The 21,208-nt window shown below is 36.5% G+C and overlaps 3 protein-coding genes across 4 annotated transcripts in view; 2 read left to right on the top strand and 1 right to left on the bottom strand.

Moving 5' to 3' along the window:
- Positions 1 to 1,610: 1,610 nt before the first annotated feature.
- On the top strand, positions 1,611 to 8,643 carry slc3a1 (solute carrier family 3 member 1). The gene is made up of 10 exons (XM_081351152.1): positions 1,611 to 2,158; positions 3,596 to 3,775; positions 3,951 to 4,093; positions 4,370 to 4,495; positions 5,172 to 5,291; positions 6,124 to 6,248; positions 6,329 to 6,530; positions 6,774 to 6,950; positions 7,592 to 7,717; positions 7,801 to 8,643. Exons 1-10 carry the CDS (start codon positions 1,744 to 1,746, stop codon positions 8,224 to 8,226), a joined length of 2,040 nt encoding a protein of 679 aa, XP_081207278.1. The 5' UTR covers positions 1,611 to 1,743; the 3' UTR covers positions 8,227 to 8,643.
- prepl (prolyl endopeptidase like) lies at positions 8,374 to 19,144 on the bottom strand (the record flags this gene model as incomplete). Of its 2 annotated transcripts, XM_081351151.1 has the most annotated exons (14): positions 18,766 to 19,144; positions 18,315 to 18,443; positions 18,152 to 18,218; positions 17,862 to 18,074; positions 17,665 to 17,791; positions 17,005 to 17,221; positions 16,736 to 16,927; positions 15,418 to 15,624; positions 15,140 to 15,315; positions 14,830 to 15,046; positions 14,603 to 14,749; positions 13,956 to 14,082; positions 9,088 to 9,170; positions 8,374 to 8,714 (listed from the first exon to the last, which is right to left on the bottom strand). In XM_081351151.1, the coding sequence occupies exons 1-14, from the start codon at positions 18,871 to 18,873 to the stop codon at positions 8,607 to 8,609; spliced, it is 2,118 nt and encodes a 705-aa protein (XP_081207277.1). In that variant the 5' UTR covers positions 18,874 to 19,144. The 2 variants fall into 2 exon arrangements, with proteins under 2 accessions (XP_081207277.1, XP_081207276.1); XM_081351150.1 differs by lacking the exon at positions 8,374 to 8,714 and having other exon boundaries at positions 8,938 to 9,170; positions 18,766 to 19,042.
- A 428-nt stretch (positions 19,145 to 19,572) lies between these two features.
- camkmt (calmodulin-lysine N-methyltransferase) overlaps positions 19,573 to 21,208 on the top strand; it is a 103,166-nt gene continuing 101,530 nt past the window's right edge. The window contains exons 1-2 of the mRNA XM_081351149.1: positions 19,573 to 19,992; positions 20,143 to 20,321. Coding sequence (XP_081207275.1) covers positions 19,873 to 19,992; positions 20,143 to 20,321 — 299 coding nt within the window. The 5' untranslated portion in view covers positions 19,573 to 19,872. The remainder of the gene's footprint in view (positions 19,993 to 20,142; positions 20,322 to 21,208) is intronic.

Raw genomic sequence — 21,208 nt, 5'->3', positions numbered from 1 at the left:
AGCCAAAATAGAATCGCCAGAAGTAAAAAACTAAACCTAGGCTATAAACCAACTACACAATGAACGCATGACTTCAGCATCGCCATCACTAACTCTTTGAATAGTTAGAAGTTGGAATAGTTTGCAAGAGTGTGATCATAAACAAAATAATGCAATGTAAGCGGACTAGTAAGTAGCTGAGTTTATCTGTTCAGTGGGATGACGTTTAATGTTAGCAACCGCCTGTTACTGATGTATTTCATAGAATAAAATGTGAAAATATATTGAGCTTGTGTTAACCACAGACCTTATTTTTCAGTCTTTCACCAAAAAAACCAATGGCTTCGGGATGATAGAACCGGAAGTGCTAAAATGCTAGCTCGTTTTTGGGTTTTGGCCTGCAAAAATACATCATCCCTGCAGCAATATGGCATTTATCAAACAAAATCAAATACAAGAGAGCCGCTTCTGCTGTATTGTTGCGTGGGAAAATATCTGTTTGTGAACACCACCAAGTTGTTGATTTTCCCAGTTGCTCTGGGTATGTGACCAAAAGCGCAAATCTTTTTGGTAGGCCAGTTTTCTTAGCAGTGCAGTAGAAAAAAAGATTAGAACACCTTTCCATAAGCATTAACACCTGTTTATTCAAATGTTCAATATTATCTCACCGAATATTCGTCTGGTTATGATCAGGCCTTGATATAGTCTGCATAAACATCAATACAATTATATAATCAAATAAATAAGTTGCATTTCACAATCTAATAGTTAACTAGTTAACATAAGTTGCACAGGATTTTTATGTTGTTAATTCTTAAAGAGAATTCAGGGAAAATCTGTCAGCTGAGAAACTACAGCATTGTCTATAAGGTTAAAGTGTGCCAGGCAGTTTTTCAAATGGTGAAAAAGCTCTTCTTATTCTCATTATAACTGGTATTAAGTATTATTCATATACTATTCATATTTTTAGCTTTTTTATATTTTCAGTTTTTATGTTAATGTTTTTTTTCTATTACATTTAACTTTTTTATGCTGCATTTTTAGTCATTTTAGTACTTAAACTTATTTCTAATTTTCTTCTTATTTCAGCTTTATATCAATCACTGAAAACATTTAAAATATATTTAGTTTTCATTGATAACACTTGATATGATTATTATTAAAAAAAAATTTAAATGTATTTTGTATTTGAAGTTGCCCCAAAACAGATGCAAATTAGGTTTTAATGCATTCATCAAAAATCTTTTTTCTTTTCTTTTTTTTTGGTAGATTTGATTATTCTTACATTTTTTTTTATATTATTATAATCAGGCCTTGACAGTATGCATAAACATCAATAAAATTATGTAATCAAGCTTGCAGTTTACGATCTAGTTGACTAATTTACAAGTTGGACAGGATTCTTATTTTGTTCATTCTGTAGAGATCTGATTTCAGGGAAAATCTGTCAGCTGAAAAGCCAAAGGGTTGTTCATATGGTAAAAGTTTGCCAGCCAATTTTTTTATATAGTGAAAAAAGTTCTGATGCCATGATAGGTTACATTGACTTTTCAATAATGTGTAGTCAAGGAATTGTGCGATTGGCCTTGCCTAATCTCTGCCACATTCCTCTGGGAGGGGTGTTATTGTGTGTGAGAGAGGGATGGAGACTGAATGAGTGTAATGCACTATGGACTTGTGAATGCCTCTATTTAACAGGACTCTGGCTTTATCGGCTCTCACAAGTGTTGTTCCTGTGCTCTGGGATTGAATGAAGCAAGAACGATGACCTCGACCAAAATCACAAACATCGACACGCTGGAGCAGCAAGAAGGCGCCCAGAATGCAGCCTTTCAAGAGGATGATGATGATACATCTGACGCATCAAGCTCTCGAGAGCACCAGGCCACCAGCTTCTCCTTCACCGGGCCGGAGGAAAACGTGTTCACTCAGATCAAACCGTATGCTGGGATGCCCAAAGAGGTTCTGGTGCTATACTCCAGCAAAGCCTGCTACAGGATCCCTCGAGAGATCATATTCTGGCTGATCATCGCATGCACCCTGGCTCTGATTGCCATGACCATTACGATCGTGGCACTGTCGCCTCGATGCATGAGCTGGTGGCAGCTGACTCCGGTCTATCAGGTTTATCCTCGATCATTCAAAGATTCAAATGGTGATGGTGTTGGAGACCTCAAAGGTAATTTTTGATCATTTGGTCATTTTTTTTTTTTTTTATGTTATAGTATTTAATAATATTTTAAAACGGCTTATATTTTTTATTTCATTTTAGTTTAAAAAGTTGTAGAATTTTATATTTTAAATATAGAATAGAAATATAGAATATTTTGTTTTAAATAAATCTATTTTGCTTAATATATATTTGTTTTAGTTTCCAAAATTGAAGTACTTCAACTTAAACTTATTAAAGTTGGCACACAGTTCTAATTTTTTAATTACAAGTTTTTATCTAATATTTATTATTTTATTTCAACTTTATTTAAATTATAGAAAATTCTATTTTAGTTAATAACACTGATTATTACAATATTTTCAGCTATGTATCTTGTATTAGAAGTTGCCCCCCCCCCAACATATGCAAATTAGGCAATTAATTATATACCCCTTTTGTGATGATTATTAAACTTAAAATTATTAATAAATTTTTAAGATTGTATTAATATAATTTATTCTAATATCCTTTTCTTGTTGCATACAATGACAGTATTTTTAAATACAGTAGTCAACATTTGAAGTGGATCAAAAAAGTTTATCAAAGTTGTCCTAAGACAAGAACGGGTATTGTTCAAAATTCATGTTGTACTTTGATGAAAGGTTTTGATCCACTTCAAATGTTGACTCCTGTATATGTAAACATTTTGTCCATTTTTACATACAAATTATGTAATAATTATAATTCGAGTAAGTTGCTATGCAATCTCCTTACATAATTTTGTTGAGAACCTTTGTGTCAGGTTTGGATCTTGTATTCTGAGAACACCAAATGTACCTACACACATCCTAGTGTGCATAATGTCATCATTTTTCAGCAAATTGGTTTCTTTTAATAATCCAGAGACCATATAATTGGTCTAAAACAAAAAGGCTGAAAAAGTCAGCAGTAGTTTCTCATGCAGCCTTGAAAAACAACTCTCTTTTCAGTAGCTGAGAGTTCCCTCCAGCTGTAGTGTTATTTGAGAAGTGAGTGTATTGATGGCTTGGACGGACACACAAAAGCCATTTTTTCCCCTCATAATGGTTCTGTATTGCTGCATAATCCATTTCATGCAAGAGGACGAGGTCGTTTAATTGCTCTTATGTAATGGGTAAAATTGCGTCTACACATGCCATAAAGTAAATAAAACTGATTTTATGGCGGTACATTACAGGGTCATTCGTTTTTTACAGTGAAACGTTCACACAAAGCAAACACTATGAATAAGACAAAACACCAGCTTATCTTCTACATGAGTCGTGTAATAACTTTAGTGACCCTCTAAAAATATCATATTGAAATGATTATTAAGGTTGGATTGATCAAGATAAATCCATTGTGCGGATTGTCGAATGTCTTTGTAAAGATCAAAGGTGTAAAAATGTGTAGATAACGTTTTTATAATTCAATGTTTGACTTTAGGAATCAGGGAGAAACTGAGTCATTTTGAGTACCTGAACATTAAAGCAATCTGGATCAGTCCTTTCTACAAGTCTCCTATGAAGGACTTTGGCTATGACGTCGAGGACTTCAGGCAGGTTGACCCTCTCTTTGGAACCATGGAAGACTTTGACGACCTCCTAACAGCCATGCACGACAAAGGTGGGCATGCATTATGATAAATGATCAACACTTCGATCAACATTGTTGTCAACCAACAACTTGTAACACAATGACAACTCACTTTTGCTGTGTTTATGGCTATAGTTTGAATTTTAGCATTTTATGAGCTTCATGAGTAACATGGTGGTTAATAAATGGTGGTTTTTTGGCCCAGGTCTAAAGCTGATCATGGATTACGTCCCGAACCACACCAGCGACAAACACATCTGGTTCCAGCTTAGCCGTAATGGCACAGAGCCCTATAAAGACTACTATATCTGGGTTAACTGCACTAAAGACAAACCTCCTAACAACTGGGTATGAATGTCCATCCTCACAATGCAAACAAATCAGGGAATAGTGACAGCTTCTGTAGTATTATACATTTGGATCACATCAACATAAAGAATCAGTGCTACTCGTAATGTTGTCCAATCTTTGCGATTATATCTCATCTGATACTGTTTGTTACATAGCAAATGAGTTTTTGTTACAATTAAGACTGAATTAAGTAAACGATTACATATATATATATATATATATATATATATATAGTAGTTAGATGTGGTTGACTAGTGTCATTGTTTGTCCTAGATAAGTGTCTTTGGAAATTCTACTTGGGAGTATGATGAAGTACGACAACAGTGCTATTTCCATCAGTTCCTCAAGGAACAGCCAGACCTGAACTACCGTAACCCCCGAGTCATTGAGGAGATGACGGTAAGACAGAGCTAAAGGAAGCATGAAGACAACGGCCTGACTGTGAACATTTTTTGAGTCCTAACAAAAGTGTGACATGGCAAAGCAACAAGCAATGGTTCTAGTCCTGAACAAGATACACATTGCACTCTTAAAAACTAAGGTTCCAAAAGTTTTTTTTTTTTGCTTGCTGTGATGCCACTTCTTAAAAGAACCATCCTAGTGTGAACTGTTTTTCATAGAGTAAAGAACATTTTAATAATCAGAAGAACCCTTTTCCACTATAAATAACCTTCAGTGCAGAGAAAAGTTTCAATGGATGTTAATGCTTCTTCATGGAGTCATAGATGGCAATAAAGACCCTTTATTTTTTTAAGAGTGTATATTACATTTCCAGTAATTTGTGATAAATATACAAGGATAAAATAAGTTTTATTGTATCCCATTTTTAGTCAATTAAATGCTCTGGAGCTTGAGCTTAACTAAAAAATATATCGTTCATGCATTTTTAAGATTTTGTTAATATATGACTTCTCTAGACCTGGAAGGTCATTTTTAATTATTGGTGGAGGAGGAATATTATCCGTCAAACTCTTGAACAAAAAGGCCTTTCATGCAGATCCGCAATCCACCATACCATATCTTGTTTCACTCCAAACATGGACCCTCTTTGATCTTTCTTTCACATCTGTAATAGGACATAATCCATTTCTGGCTGAAGAAGGGAGTGGACGGGTTCCGCGTGGACGCTGTGAAACACATGCTTGAGGCCACACATTTGAGAAATGAACCCCAGGTTGACCCTGACCAAGATCCAGTAAGCCAAACAATGACCTGTGCTGTTATTCATTCAGTTTACTGCTTATTGAAGCACTTTATATGCCTGAGCCAAAATTATTCTCTGAATGCTTTCAAGAGTCATGCTACTATTCTTTGTTCTCACAATGTCATTTAAGGATTAGTAGTGCATATTTCTCTGGATTTACTGACAAGTCATTCCCATTATCCTAATTCCAGATGATTACAAAGCCACTGAAGATCTAGGGAGGGCCGTGGAGTGACTCAGTGGTCTTGGCCCTCTTTTTTAAAGGCTTAATTTTTCAGTACTTATGGACTTGCTAGCACTAACTAAAAAATGTTCCGGGTTCAACACAAGTTAAACTCTATCATCTGTATCATTGTATTATTACGATCTATTATTACAATTTGAAATCACAGTTCTATTTGAATATATTCTATTCCTGTGATGGGCAAAGCTACATTTTTAGTAGCCATTGCTCCAGTATTCAGCGTCACATGATCATTCAGAAATCATTCTAATATGCTGATTAAACATTTTTATTATCAATGTTGAAAACGGTTGTGCTGCTTAATTTTTGTGTGGAAACTGTGATACATACAGATTCTTTGACGTATAGAAAGTTCGAAAGAACATTTATTTGAAATAGAAAACATTTGAATCATAATGCATACCATATGTTTTTAAAATATAATACGTTTCTTTTATGGTAATATTTCATTAGTTAATGCATTAACTAACATGAAATAACAATGAGCAATGCATTTCAAAGCATTTATTGATCTTTGTTAATGTGAGTTACAAGTGTGCAGTGTGACTAACTACAAGGTTATCCTCATTCTTTCCTCAGTCGACTGTGGACACGGAGTTTGAGCTGTACCATGACTACACCTACACACAACCGGGGCTACATGAGATCCTGACAGACTGGAGGATAGTGTTGGACGCCTACAGCAGAGAGCCTGGCCGCTACAGGTATCCTCACTTCTTCTGCTTCACAAATCTCCATGGGCTTCTCTCTTGTAAATGGCTCTTTTGTGTTTTCTCAAACTTAGATTCATGGTTATAGAGTGTTACGACTATGAAGAAATTGACAAAACCATGAGGTACTATGGCACAAACTATGCCAAAGAAAGCGATTTCCCCTTTAACTTCTATCTACTGTATCTTCCTGATGATCTGTCAGGAAATCAAGCCAAAGGCCTGGTTGATTTATGGATGTCGAAAATGCCAAAGGGAAAATGGCCAAACTGGGTGGTGAGTGACCAGATGTATGTCCATTCATTAAGAATCACAATCTCACGTGTGTAATTTCAGCAACACTAGCATCACTAAATGGAACAATAAAGTTTGTTTTCAAATTGAAACACTCCCCCATTTGCCTTTGGATGGTGAAAATGTCAAAAATTGCACACTCCAGCTTAGCTTTTTTTCATATAATCTAATACATTTTGTTCAGTTTGTTACAATCACAAAATATGTTTGTATACATATATATAGGTGGGAAACCATGACAAGCCACGTATAGGCTCAAGTGCTGGTAAGGAATATGTCCGTGCTGCAAACATGCTGTTGTTAACACTGCCTGGAACTCCCACAACATACTACGGAGAGGAGATTGGCATGGTGAACGTTAATATATCTGTAATTCAGGATCCTTTTGGAAAAGATGATCCAGTAAGTGTAAAATATTGCTTTTTTTTTTTAAGTAATAGTTAAATTTAGCACATTTTGTAGTTATACAAAATAAATGTATTTTAATATATGTATTTTATCATTCAAATGTTTGGGGTCCGTAAGATTTTTAAAATATATTTTTTTAATGAAGTCTCTTATTCAAATATGTGTTGTTTGAGCTGTTAAAGTCCTTTTAGTGGCCCCTTTAATCATTTCTTTAGTGAACTACTATTATATGGACTAGTATAGTTTGGGGTCGGTAAGATTTTATAAAATGTTTTTGAAAGAAGTCTGTTATGATCCAAGGCCACATTTATTTGATCAAAAATACTACCATAAAAGAAACATATATTTTAAAATGTAATATATTCTAAGCAGATTTTTCAGCAGCCATTACTCCAGTCTTAAATGTCACATAATCTTTCAAAAAATCATTCTAATATGCTTGAGAACCATTTCTTATTATTATAAATGTTAAACCAGTTTAATATTTTTGTGGAAACCGTGATACTTTTTTTTTTTGGGAGAAGTTCACAATTTATTTAAAATAGAAATCTTTTGTACATTATAAAAAGTGACACCTTGTGATCAATTGAATGAATTATCTTTTTAATTAAATACATCCTTATTTTACCATTAAGAGCAACGGTCGAGACCCACAGCGAACACCAATGCAGTGGAATGATCAGCTCAACTCTGGCTTTAGTGATAATGAAACGGGCACATGGCTAGACATCGCTCCAGACTACAGCACTGTCAATGTGGAGGTACGTGATTCCGACTGCTATGACAAGAATCTGTGTGTTAAAGAAGGGAAACCTCTAATCCCATCTTATATCTTTCTCTCCAGCTTCAGAAGGTTGATCCAGACTCTACCATTTCACAGTATCGTGCTCTGAGTTTGCTCAAAGGGTCGGACGTTGTCCTGTCCCGAGGCTGGTTCTGCAACGTCTGGAGTGACGCCAACATATTTGCTTATTTGCGTGAGCTGGATGGGCTCAAAAAAGGCTTCCTGGTGGTTCTAAACTTCGGCATGGATACTACAACAGACTTGTCTTCGGTTAGTGAGCTGCCAGATTCCCTGACTGTGCATTTAAGTACATTGCCAGTAAGCCAAAAGACTTTCTCTAAATCCAGAATTCCAACATCTCGAGGGCAAGGATTGCTCCTGGAATATTCCACCAATCAGCGATTTCACCCTAACCATGAATCTGAGTGTTATGTTTCTGAGAAAGCCTGCTATTTGCCCGCACTAGATATTCTGTACAAGTGTTGAGGGTATTTGTGTCCTAACTAGGCTGACACAGTGAATCGACGAGCAATAAAGGCTATCTTTTCCATGTTTTATTCCTGTGGTGTCATGCTGACTAGTCCTGCCCACTCTGTAATCTCATTGGTCCAAAATCTCACTCCACAGAACTGTAGACTGAACATCAAGTATCGTTTAATTGGCTGTGATATCTTTTGTGTGCAGTGTGAACAGTTGCTTGTCAGTGCAAAATTGTCACATCACAGCTAGTTTGGACACTGTTAGATTTTGTTTTAATCAGAATAAAGACAAACCTTTATCGAAAAAGAAATGAACAACATCTATGAAACAAAAATGGTTTGGTTTATAAAAAAAACAACCTTTTATCTGTTTTTTTTTTTTTTCATTTACATAAACAGCTGTTTTCTTTTTTTTTGAGCTTTCCTTTGTCTCCGTCGAGTTTTTTGGTGATCTAGTCCAAGTTCTGTGTAAAGGAAGGCTAGCTGTTGGGAACTCTGTGAGAGGAAAAATAGCAGATATTACACAAATAAAAGCTTTCTTCAAATATATGATTACTATACAGCCAGCAAAAAGAAAAAAAAAAAACACCATGACATAAAGCTGTAAACATAAGTAACAGAACAGTACAGTATAAGTTAATGTGTGACATCAAACCGTGAGAGAAGGTGATCTTTCAACTGTTCACAGGAGAAATTATATCTATTGAAAAATACACTTTTATATAATCACAACCATAACCGATGAATCCAAAGCTTTATAATACCCAGCATGCTCAAGGGTTATGCTTGAGTGTGTTAAAGTAAACAGCAGGTAATTTAGCAATTTGGTCTGATAAGGTTTGGGATGAATATAATTGTGTTTATGTACCTCATTCAAGGACAGATGAAAATCCTCAGGGCCAAAGTGATCACTTCCTGGCTGCATGTCCAGAATGACAGCTGGGACACGTGCTGGTTGTTCAACAGAGCAGGAAGTGTATGTCAATTAAACAGGCACAGGTTCATGTGTACATTAAAATCACCATAAAATCCAAAATTGGAATATTGCTGTATTTATTATAACTTATTTATCTGTGCCCTCGTAAGTTGCAATCTTGAACCAAAATAACTCCGCCCTCCCTCTTGCAGCGACATCTCTTCTCTGATGATGTTTACAAACTGTAACTCACATGAGATCACTACATTGACAGCTACGCAACAACCACTTTAATGCTTTAAAAAGTTAACTGTAAAGATCGATAAAGTGGTTTAGTCAAAAATTTCAGAAGAGACTCGATCATTTATATGATAAACCGATTTAATTTGAATGAACCTCATTGGCTCTTGCGGAAGCTCAAACGTGCTGCGTAACACGGGAATGAATGAACCTCATTGGTTCTTACAGGTCAAGCAAACATACTTGAGCTTCATTTTACCACAACACACGGGTTTGAAAGGACATGAGGGTGAGTAATTAATGACAGAATTTTAATTTTGGGGTGAGCTATCCCTTTAAGTTTTTAGTTTTTTTTTTCCATCTAATATTTAACTTGATTATTATATTAATGCAGCTTTATATCCATTAACAAATGTAAACACTGGTGTAAAACTTTTTAATAAGGAAAAAGTTACTGAAGCACCTTTAAATAAACCTAAATAAGCCAAAAATTTATCTTGGGTCACATGAACCATACTGAAAAAACCCTATACCAAAATGTATTTAAAATACATTAATTTCATACTAAGTAATAGTATACTACAAATACATTAACATATTTACTGACATATCGCTTGAGACTTAATTTTCATTTTTGAGTGAACTAACCCTTTAAGCCTAAAATGTGTTTTAATACCACTATTAGTAAGGATAGTGTGATCTCTGTATAATATCAGTCTTTAAATGCAAGATATTTAAAGTGTACCTAAAGTATACACAATCAAATATACTTAAGTATATCTTTAGTTGGACCTCAGCACTATTTCCTGACAACTTAAGTGCATTAAGTACAAAGTTCCAAAGTATACCAATTTAGTATACTAAAAGTACAATTGCAGGGTATTTATATTAAGTTCAAAAATATGTAAATATATATGTATACTTAGCATAAAATAAATGCATTTCGAATACATTTTAGTGTATTTATTTTTCACTAGTAGGGAATACAGTAGATAAAGAAGTTCATGTACACTAGTTCATATTTATCACAAGACCAAACGCAGTGAACGTGTAAGACCAGACTGACAATATCCAAGCGTAATCCGCTGCTCTGGCTCTCCATCACAACACCTGGGCATCACATGCAGCACTTTAAAGTCAATGCTCTTGAAACGGAGTGGATGATGAAAGGCTGCCATGTAGGTGGACTTGGCCCACTCCTTTGCCTGGCTGCCTTATTTCCCCACGGTGATGAGATCTCTCTGAAGTGAAGCTGAGTGTAAAAATCATATGCCTAATCCTTAAAACTCTGTCATCTGCCTCTTATCTGCAGTCCGGCCGCCGGTGTCTCTCTCCATCCTGCTCCTTCTCTGGGCCGCATGTTTCACAAGCTTTCTCCTGACCTTGGCACAGCCCAGTGTATTGTTTCTTATCTCCTCGCCTGATACACTATCTCATAAACATGTTAATCGTCCGAGCTGGCAGCATGTGTGATCAGCGTTTTATCTCCCGGAGAGGAATGGGAGAGATTAGAGGAACTTGCGCTTTTTTCTTTGTGTATGTGTGTGGGGTGTTAGCGAAGGTGTTTCTGTGTGTGTGTGTGTGTGAGTCTGTAATAAAAATAATTAATTGCACACAGATGGAGAGGGAGTCTAACGGAGAGCTCCGGACTAAGATGTGCTGACAGTGTGTCTCACGCAGCAGCTCGCACACAAGGTGACCTCAGGTGGATATGGAGAGGAATCGCTCCACATCACCTGTTTCCAGATCAGTGATCTTCTCTCCCGAGGAGAGAGTGTAAGTGCTTCTCTTAAGCCCAGGGGTTTATTTGAGAGCTGGGATTACAGCCAGTGACCTCCAAGTTCATTTCCATTATACTACACTCGGTTTATCAGAGTTTTTAATACTGCAGCTTAGTTTTAATAATATTCTTCACTTGATGGACTCATGAGATGTCCAGATCCCAGATAGATAGATAAGATAGGATAGGATAGATCTATCTATCTATCTATCTATCTATCTATCTATCTATCTATCTATCTATCTATCTATCTATCTATCTATCTATCTATTAATTATTAATAAATATTAATCCCTTTCCCAGAGTCCTAACACTTGGAAACACGTTGTACTAGAATGTTCTGTTCTTGTCTATTTGAGTTATGGGAAAAATTGTCTAATGCTGACTATAACAGAATCAAGAATATACTGTCTAATCTTGTCCCATGACATATTGAGTAATCAACAGAACTCTTAACCTTTACTTGTGTTTTTTCTGTGTTCCAAGATGTTTTTGCATATGCCACTAACAGAGGGTGAAAAGGAGGGGGCTTGCTTCTTCTTCTTAATTAGAAGATGACAACATTAAAGTCATGAGTTAGGAAGGTGATTTGGTTTCTGTGCGTCATGTCTTTATCCTATATAACCTGATGTATTTTTCTACATTTTTCTGTATTTTTCTCGAGAAACTCTCCCGGCCGTGATTAAAGCATTTAAAGGACAATTGCTAGAGTTTGTCTGTCATTTATGCTGCGCGGCAAGAAAACTAGTTAGTAAGGGGAAAACAAGTTAGACTAGGTGAGATATCAAGTGGGGACGTCGATTTGGAGACGAGACCCAGGTACTGAGTGGGGACGTCAATTTGTAGACGAGACCCAGATTGTTAGGTTTAGGGAAAAATCTACAACATGGTCATGACCTCTGACTAGAGATAGCGTTACTTTAATTCAAGATACAGATCTATGAGGACTAAACAAAATACTTTTAGATAGAGCAAACATGAAAGCAGCCTTCTAAAACAGGACAGTCAATTACCTCTGTCTAGTATGGAAGCTTGTTTCCGCCACAAAATAATAAAAAAAAAAGATAATTGCGACTTTTTATCTCACAATTGCGAGTTTACATCTCGCAATTCTGACTTTCTTTCTCAGAATTGCGAGATATAAAGTCAGAATTGCGTGAAATAAAGTCGCAATTGCGTGTTTTAAAGTCACAATTGCGTGTTATAAAGTCAGAATTCTGAGATATAAAGTCAGAATTGCGAGATATAAAGTCGCAATTGCGTCTTATAAAGTCAGAATTCTGACTTTTTTTCTCGCAATTGCGACTTTATATCCCGCAATTCTGACTTTATATCTCAGAATTCTGACTTAATATCTCAGAATTCTGACTTTATATCACGCAATTGGGAGATATAAAGTCAGAATTGCATGATATAAAGTCGCAATTGCGTGTTATAAAGTCAGAATTCTGACTTTTTTTCTCGCACTTGCGACTTTATATCACGCAATTCTGACTTTATATCTCAGAATTCTGACTTTATATCTCAGAATTCTGACTTTATATCACGCAATTGGGAGATATAAAGTCAGAATTGCATGATATAAAGTCGCAATTGCGTGTTATAAAGTCAGAATTGTGAGATATAAACTATTCTGTAAAAAAAAAAAAAAAGTCCGTCTTTTTTCCCCCCCTTAGAATTGGACTTTATATCTCACAATTCCGAGAAAAGATGTCAGAATTGCGAGATATAAACTCGCAATTATGTGTTATAAAGTCAGAATTGCGTGATATAAAGTCAGAATTCTGAGATATAAAGTCAGAATTGCGTGATATAAAGTCAGATTTCTGACTTTATAAGACGCAATTGTGACTTTATATCACGCAATTCTGACTTTATTTCACGCAATTCTGACTTTATATCTCGCAATTCTGAGAAATAAAGTCAGAATTGCGAGATGTAAACTCGCAATTGTGAGATAAAAAGTCGCAATTATCTTTTAAAATGTTTTATTCAGTGGCGGAAACAAGCTTCCATAGTCTAGTGACCAAGACTGACGAGTTTGTGATCGCAAGACCCGTGTTAAGTGATGATACACAGGGCAACTTTTTGAGCAATGTTGTTGGGCAATGTTGCCGAGCGATTGTTACTTGGGCACTTTCCCATTGAAAATGGGTAACAAATTTCTATCTGGATAATTGAGATCGGTCGTGGGCCCTGCGTCTCATCTGTTTGCCCATTGACGTCAACATTGCCCAGCAATATTGCTCAAAAAGTTGCCCTGTGTATCATCACCTTTAAAGGGCCAGCGCGAGGCTCTCTGGGCGACATAGATTCCAAATGAATGAGTAAAATATAAAGTAAAAAGTTAAATAGAATAATCAAGTGTCTAGATAAATTATCATATAAATGACCAATAACCAATTCGAGGTCACGATAAAATTGAGTCAGATAAAAGTAAATTGGAATTAAACTACTTTGCCACACTGAAAAGACAAAACGCGCAGGAAACCCTCACATGATTATTGAAAACTGTCGTTGGGCCGAGTGGGCGGGCCTTTATTTTTTTTAACTTTACTGGGCTTTATTTTTTTGTCAATTCTTGATGGAAGAATTGTTTATGGGAAATTTATTCTGGTAAATAATATATTTTTCCTGGCTTTTATTATATTGCTGTTTCCACTATTACAAGTAATATACCACTCAAGTTCGTGTGTTTCACAGATTTGTAAATGTCCACTTTATGCCCAAGAACATCCATTAGTTGTGGACTATAATTGCTTTAGAGAACTGATTAAAAAGAGCGCATTTATACACTCACCGTTAACATCAACCCGAGCGGTAAACATTTGGATGGCCTTCTTTAACCTTTCCACATACTTCATGACCCCAGATAAAGGAACTCTGCGGTCTTCTGAATATGCAGTGATCAGAATTGGTGGGTAAAGCTGTGGAAAAAATAAGAAACAATTATTAAAATAGCCCTCGAATCATTAGACACAAACTACTAATCAAAAGTTTATTTTAAAACTAGTCTCTTATGCTCACTAAGGCTGCATTTATTTGATAAAAAATACAGTAAAACTATACAAAAAACTTTTCTATTTGAATACATTCTGTGATGTTAAAGCTGAATTTTCAGCAGTCATTACCTCAGTCTTCAGTGTCACATGATCCTTCAGAAATCATTCTTATGTACTAATTTGGTGCTCAAGAAACATTTCTTATTGTTATCAATGCTAAAAACATTGATAACAATTGTGTTGTGTTGCCTCTTATTTTGGTGGAAACCATGATACATTATGGTTTTCAGGATTTCTTTATGAATAGATTTTTTTTTGCAACATTATAAATGTCTTTCCTATCATATTTGATCAATTTAATGCATCCTTGCTGAATAAGAAAAACAAAAACTACCTCTACAATCTAGAACGGTAGTGTACTGTATGTGATATCTGAGTGATTTACCTGAGGTATAATGTTGTGGCAGGGACAGTAAGATGCAATGTTGTCTCTGTGTTCCCTTATAAGGGGGTCTCCCCACTCCCCCCTCTCCTCAACAGTAAGCGGCAGGGAAGGGTCTTGCATTGTGCCAAGAACATCCAGAAAAGGCACCTGCCGAGAATTGCAATGTAATTTATCTTGTGGAAATATGGCTCAGGGAATGTGTGCTCAATGATGTATTGAGGATCCACCTGTAGAATTACAGCTCTAAGAAGCTGTGGGTTATGGTTGCACAGCGCCCCCGCTAGGACAGCTCCAGCACTGCGAGAGGTGAGGGCGGTTAGAGCAGGTTGAGACACTCCCAAGTGATGAAGAGTCTGAATGCAAGCAGCGAGATCTTCCACTCCCCTCCGCTTCTGCAGCACGGAGCCCGCTCGATGCCACGCTAGACCACGCTCACCACCACCCCTGCCCAGTCACAAACAGCACATGCACACATAAACATGCATTTTGTTTCAGAATCCCTATGAAAAAAAGATGTTTAGAGTTGAACTTCAGTACCTGACGTGGCAGTAGGCCAGAGCCCAGCCGTCCTCCAGCAACAGTCTCTTCTCAGGACTGAAGCTCATATCGAGGTCGACACCATACGCTCCATATACATGCAGAAGCAGTGGAGCATTATGCAGCTCAGATAATGCAGGCATATGGAGGAGAGTCAAAGGCACCATTGTGCCATCCTAAAAAGTCAGACATTGGGATATTATGGCTTTTTGGAATAACATGGGCAGCTTTTTGTACTATTGTAGCTTTATGACTTCTCATATGTAAATAATTTGTACCTGACTGGCTGCCTGCAGGCGTGTAGTGTTGAACTCAGGGAGGGAGATATACCGGGTGTCTTCCTCTGCTATTGAGAGCTTTTGTTTTCTGGAGGAATAGAGGTAGTGTACAGGTGGGTGCACTGGGGAGGACAGGAGAAAACCAAATGACACTCTGTCCACAGTCCCAACACGCTGTGGTGATAAATCACAGGCCCAGTGGGGAAGCTAAGGGCAAAATAGAAACATTTCTGTTAGAAAGTACAAAAAGCATTTTGGATCCTATCTTTGGACCATAGTAATGTATCAGATTAACCCTCATGGGGTCTGAGAGAGCCTTTTAATATATCAAAAAAAAGTTCTTTGTGGCATTTTCTTCATGAGAAATGATTAGAAGCAAAATGTAAATTTGATAATATGTATAAAATGCGCTCTATGAAAAAGGTTTCATCACTTATGTTAGGGGTCTTTAGAGACCCGAGATTATTACCCTGACAATTTTCTATTAAGATTTGTTTTATTTTATCTTTCCACAATGTAATAAACTTTTATGCTTACTTTATAGTAAAGGATTAAAAGGTTTAATGACATCCTAGGTCTTTCAAATTATTTGTCAAAATAATAAGAGGTTAACTTCAATATTTTTTAAAGAAGTTTCTTATGCTCATTAAGGCCATGTTATTTTGATCAAAAATATACAGCAAAAACAGTAATACTGTGAAGTATCATGACAAAATAAAATAACTGTTTTATATTTGAATGCATTTCAAAGTGTAATTCATTCCTGTGATGGTAAAGCTGAATTTTCAGCATCATTACTCCAGTCTTCAGTGTCACATGATCCTTTTGGTGCTCTAGAAACATTTCTTATTATTATTATCAATGGTAAAACAGTTGTGCTGCTTAATTAATTTTATGGAAACCACTATACTTTTTTTTTTTCCAGAATTCTTTGATTAACAGAATGTTTAAAAGATTATTTGAAACAGAAAACTTTTGTAACATATTTACTGTCACTTTTGATCAATTTAATGCATCCTTGCTGAATAAAAGTATTAATTTCAATCAATCAATGAATTAATCTTACTGACGCCAAACTTTAGTGTAGTGAACATATACATCATTAGGTTCTCTGAGACCAAGAGCATAAAAACAGTCCTAACAGAAAAAGTAAAGGTTTTAGACTTTCTAATACATTAGTGAAAAGAAATAAGAAATTAATTAAATAAGATGTCATCTATCCAGTAAAACATATCTAAAATTTAAATAAAACCTGTCTCTTTAAATTAGCATCATTATAAATAAACACTTGTGTATGTGAATTTGGGATTTGTCACACCTGGAGGGTGTTTAACTGATAGGGCTCTTTTGTGGTAAGAGTCTGGATTTGAAGTCGACACTGTGAATCCTTTACTGTGAACACACAGTGATCCTGAAGCAGCTCCATATCTTTAATGACTGTTCCTGGAACAGCACTGAACACAGGCACCCAGTGTGGCATGGACGGAGAGGCTAATGGTGCCCTAAGCAGCTTGAGATTTGAGAAAGAAAAAAATTACTCATAATTTTCTGAACAATAATGCTCAAGTCTCTTGGTGCTGGACTAACCTGATACTCCTGATGTGCTCCAGTGTTAGCAAGGATGAACAGGTGGTTGTCCGAGTGCTCCACATGGTAAAGAAGACCAGGTTGGCGGGACTGGATGAGGGTGGGGAATGAAAGTGGAGTCTTGCTGTCAATGAACCAGACCTCAGAACTGATCTTACTACTGCAGTTAATGGTCACCAGCCTCTGGTCTCTGGAACGACTGACCTCCACAAAGAACCTGTGGCAGAAGACCACATCAATGCTGGACAAAATAACTCTTCACCAACAATTAGGACTTAAAGTCACCATGAAATCAAAATGGACTATTCTTCATTTTTTATGGAATATTGCAATATTTGTAAATTACTTATCCGTGCATATATATAGTGGTGGCCAAAATTATTAGAACAGTAAGAGTTTTTAATGTTTTAAAAGAAGTCTCTTCTGCTCACCAAGGCTTCATTTATCTGAAATAGAAGGCTTTTGCAACATAATAAATGTCTTATAGTCACTTTTGATCATTTTACCGTTCTAATAATTTTGGCCACCACTGTGTATATATATATATATATATTTTTTTTTTTTCAAGTGGCCATTTCACTCAGCTATACATCACAATAGGGAAGAAAAGACAATCACAAGTTCCATTTCATGCCCGCTTTAAGCACACTCTGGTCTTACTCTGGATCCTTTTCTTCATAAACAAGGGTGGTTTGGACACCAGAATCACTGAGATGAAGACGGAAAACACGCAAGCAACGAAGAGTCTCCTGTGTACTGTAGAAGAGTACATCATCTGCTGCCCATTCTGCAAGAGAGAAGACATTTGTGGAGGAAAAACTCTGTTTCAGTTTCTATAAAAGTTTAGTAAATCTTACCAAAGCTGAGCACGTTGTCTAAAACCAAAATGGCATTTTGATGCAGGTTGACACCACCTAGATGGACCAACATGCATCTGGTCTCCTCATGGCGGTCTTTCTTCACAGTGATGGCCAGCATGGTCTCTGTGGGAGAGAGTCTGACCCTCTGGATGCTTCCATATCCATCTTCTCCCCAGTCTGCTCTGAACACCTCCACCATCTCTTGCTCACCTGTATGCATAGATTTACTGGTTTCTACTTGGAACTAGAAAAAGTATTTTTTGAAATGGTTCCTCTTTAATATTTACCGTGTCCCAGGGTCGATCTGTAGATTCCTTTGCCATCTTCAAAGTATACATGATGGTGTCCCTGAAACTTGAGATGATGTTGAGGGGATGATGACTCAAACTGATTTAAAACTTGTATCAATCATATGTATTATACACACTTGGCACCATTACAGTCGCTTACCTCAGAATTTTCTGGCACATTGGCAAACTTCCTATGAATCGAATGCAATCTTCTTTTGAAACGCTGCTCCTGAACTCTGAGTTTCTGCAGTTGGGCTTTAGACAGCTCCGCTGTAGTTTGTGAGAATCCCTAAATGACAGTTGACACAAAACACCATTGAGAAGTTGATTTGCAGTATGATACTCCATCTACATGCAATTTAAACAGTATTTTGGTAGTTATTTTTATTAATTATTATTATGCATGCTGATATACTGTTTCAAATGAATAACAATATTTTTCTTGCTTCTGCACTAAATTCACACTTTTACATTCTATTTTTTTAATGCTACATATTTTAGAATCTATGAATGATTTTTGTTCAGCGAATGTCAAACAATTGTTCATTACAGCAGTTACGCAAAAAGTACGTGCAAACGTAAAACCAAAACATGTATAAACTTGACATTACCTCGGTGTAAAGACGTGAAATTAATGGTTGTATTTTCGCCCGATGTAACGTTATATTGCGTGAAACTGATCGCAAAAGCAGCAGATATGAGGAGGTGATACGATTCATTTAATGCAGCAAGAATGTCCCTTAGTTTCTGATTATGAATGAACAGCGTCTTTCTGCTACCTTAAATGTCAAAAATACAGTGCATTATTCATTCTGGATAAGTGTCACATTCAAAATATGTAAACCTCCCTCCCTGCAGCCCCATGTGCTTATTCTGTAGAACTGTGGCGCATTGATTGACACTCGATGTCCGTTCAATTGATTCGGATCATTTTAATGAACCGGTTGAATTGGTTCACAAAACCTGTTTGAACTATTCATTTACCCAGTCAGAATCAATCGGTCAAAGCGGTTCTCTATCAACACTTGAACCTCTTTCGGACATGTCCGACTAAAAATACACCGAGAATCGAATAGTACACTGAATTAGCTGATAAAGGTGAGTTTTGTAATGTTGAATGTGAATGCAAACTGTATGTTGTTAATGACTATTTTATGAGCTGAATGGCTGCAACAAAATGAGCTAGAACACGAATGAACTTAAAATAAACACCGCTATTACAGAATATGTACCTCACATTGATTACGTGGCTGTATTTCAAAATAAATTTGTCAAGCTACGCTATGGCTTTTTTTAATCGGCTCTTTGAACCGAACTGTTCAAAAGAACCGATTCGCAGAAATGAGTCAGACTCACTATCACCAATGGCGCTAAAATATGACATCTAGTTCAGGCAAAAGTAATCGAGTCAAAAAATCATAGATGATAGCCGATAGAGCAGAGTGTTTGAAGACTCTGGTAATGAATTGGATTTCCTTTCCTCCTCTAACAAGAGGAGGTGGTGTACGGAAGTAGCGTGGGATTTTATTACTAAGCAACAGAGACCAGTACATACCGGCGAATTGGTAAAAACGGTATTAAATTGAACCATCGAATTTAACCACATCCAGAGAACAAATGCCAAATAAGCCTTCGACTAGACTCTGCACTTTGTTGTCGTTGTAGTTCTCCGTTATTTTCCGCATGAAGACAAAACAAATCGATCAGGTTGCTCTGGCATGAATAAATGTAAAGATCCTCCGTTAGCTGCGACAGAAATGCTTGCGAATAATCACCAAAATCACGACTCTCACTGTGGAACAGATGTGGCCCGTGCACGATGGGGTCTTCTAAGACAGGTGAGGGGGATTTCAGTATATGTCCTTCAATGCACAGCTGATTGCATTTATTAAATAATCGTAAATATAATGCGTTATGTAATGCGTTTATTACGCTAGACATATGGATGTGTCCAGGTAGTAGCATCTTATGTGTCTCTTACAATGCAGGTTCTGAAACGGAAGCAGCTCGACAGTTCAGATGTACAGCAGGTGTCAGTACGAAGATTCTCCTCCTTTAACCTGTTCTCCAGGAGCAGGGTCACTCCCACAGAGACGGATGACCCGTCAGACGGGCAGTGGGTGGAGTACAGAAGTGCAATCTTTCCCCAGTACAGTGCCTTACTCAGGTATGCTGGAGAAAGTGTTGAGTACACTATTTGTTGGTGTTTTTCATTTCCACATACCCATAGTCTCACAAGGACTTCCCGTTTTAAAGGATAGTTCACTCAAATATGAAACTTTTGTCATCTTTTACTCACCCTCATGTCATTCAAACTTGTATGATATTCTTTCTTCTGTGAAACAAAAGGACAAGTTCTGAAGTATGTTCATGCAGATTTTTTTTTTCATTCAATGAATGGAGACTAAAGGTGTCAAACTCCAAAAATATCAAAACAATCAACATAGAAACAACATAAAAGTTCCCTGTGTGACTTCTATTTTAGAGTTTAGATGACATTTAAGTGTTTTCACAGCCATTCTCATAATTCTTGTCATTGTATGTAACATCAAGAGCAGCTTGGACATTCTGCTAATAATAACCGCTTTTATTTATTGCAGAATGGGTGAGTAAACGATGACATAATGTTAATTTTTGGTTTAAGTGTTCTTTTTGTTCACGTCAGTATGATGATTACAGTTTTTCTCAGTCGCTTTGGTACATTTCTTATATATGGTATAGGTTTTTTCACTAGGCCAGGGTATGCTTAGCCACATTGTCAATATAACAGAGTACTCTGTATTTTCAGATATAAACTTTGGCTACGATTTTGATGGCAATGATTGAAAATGCACAAGACTGCATTTTGTCTGTATGGCTTATATACATTTCAACTGTACAGATTTATACATTACTCTATGTGCAAATGCAAATGGACTACTGTTATATAGCATTACATTAAGTAGTGAACATTGTCTGATTCCATACCTGTTTTGTCTACAAACTTTTGAATGATTGAGGACAAGGTTGTTCTCCCAACATTCGGCTCTACCTTTCGACGCATCCTTACTTCTC

Source organism: Scardinius erythrophthalmus (assembly GCF_964197995.2).
Source record: "Scardinius erythrophthalmus genome assembly, chromosome: 21".
In the NCBI taxonomy this organism is placed as follows: Eukaryota; Metazoa; Chordata; class Actinopteri; order Cypriniformes; family Leuciscidae; genus Scardinius; species Scardinius erythrophthalmus.
This window is presented reverse-complemented; position numbering and strand designations above follow the sequence as displayed.

Excerpts from the sequence above, each read along its gene's own strand:
- slc3a1 (XM_081351152.1), top strand. The coding sequence starts at position 1,744 with ATGACCTCGACCAAAATCACAAACATCGACACGCTGGAGCAGCAAGAA. Across the intron at positions 6,249-6,328 it reads AGAGAGCCTGGCCGCTACAG|ATTCATGGTTATAGAGTGTT; the intron begins GTATCCTCACTT and ends TCTCAAACTTAG. Across the intron at positions 6,951-7,591 it reads CTTTTGGAAAAGATGATCCA|AGCAACGGTCGAGACCCACA; the intron begins GTAAGTGTAAAA and ends TTTACCATTAAG.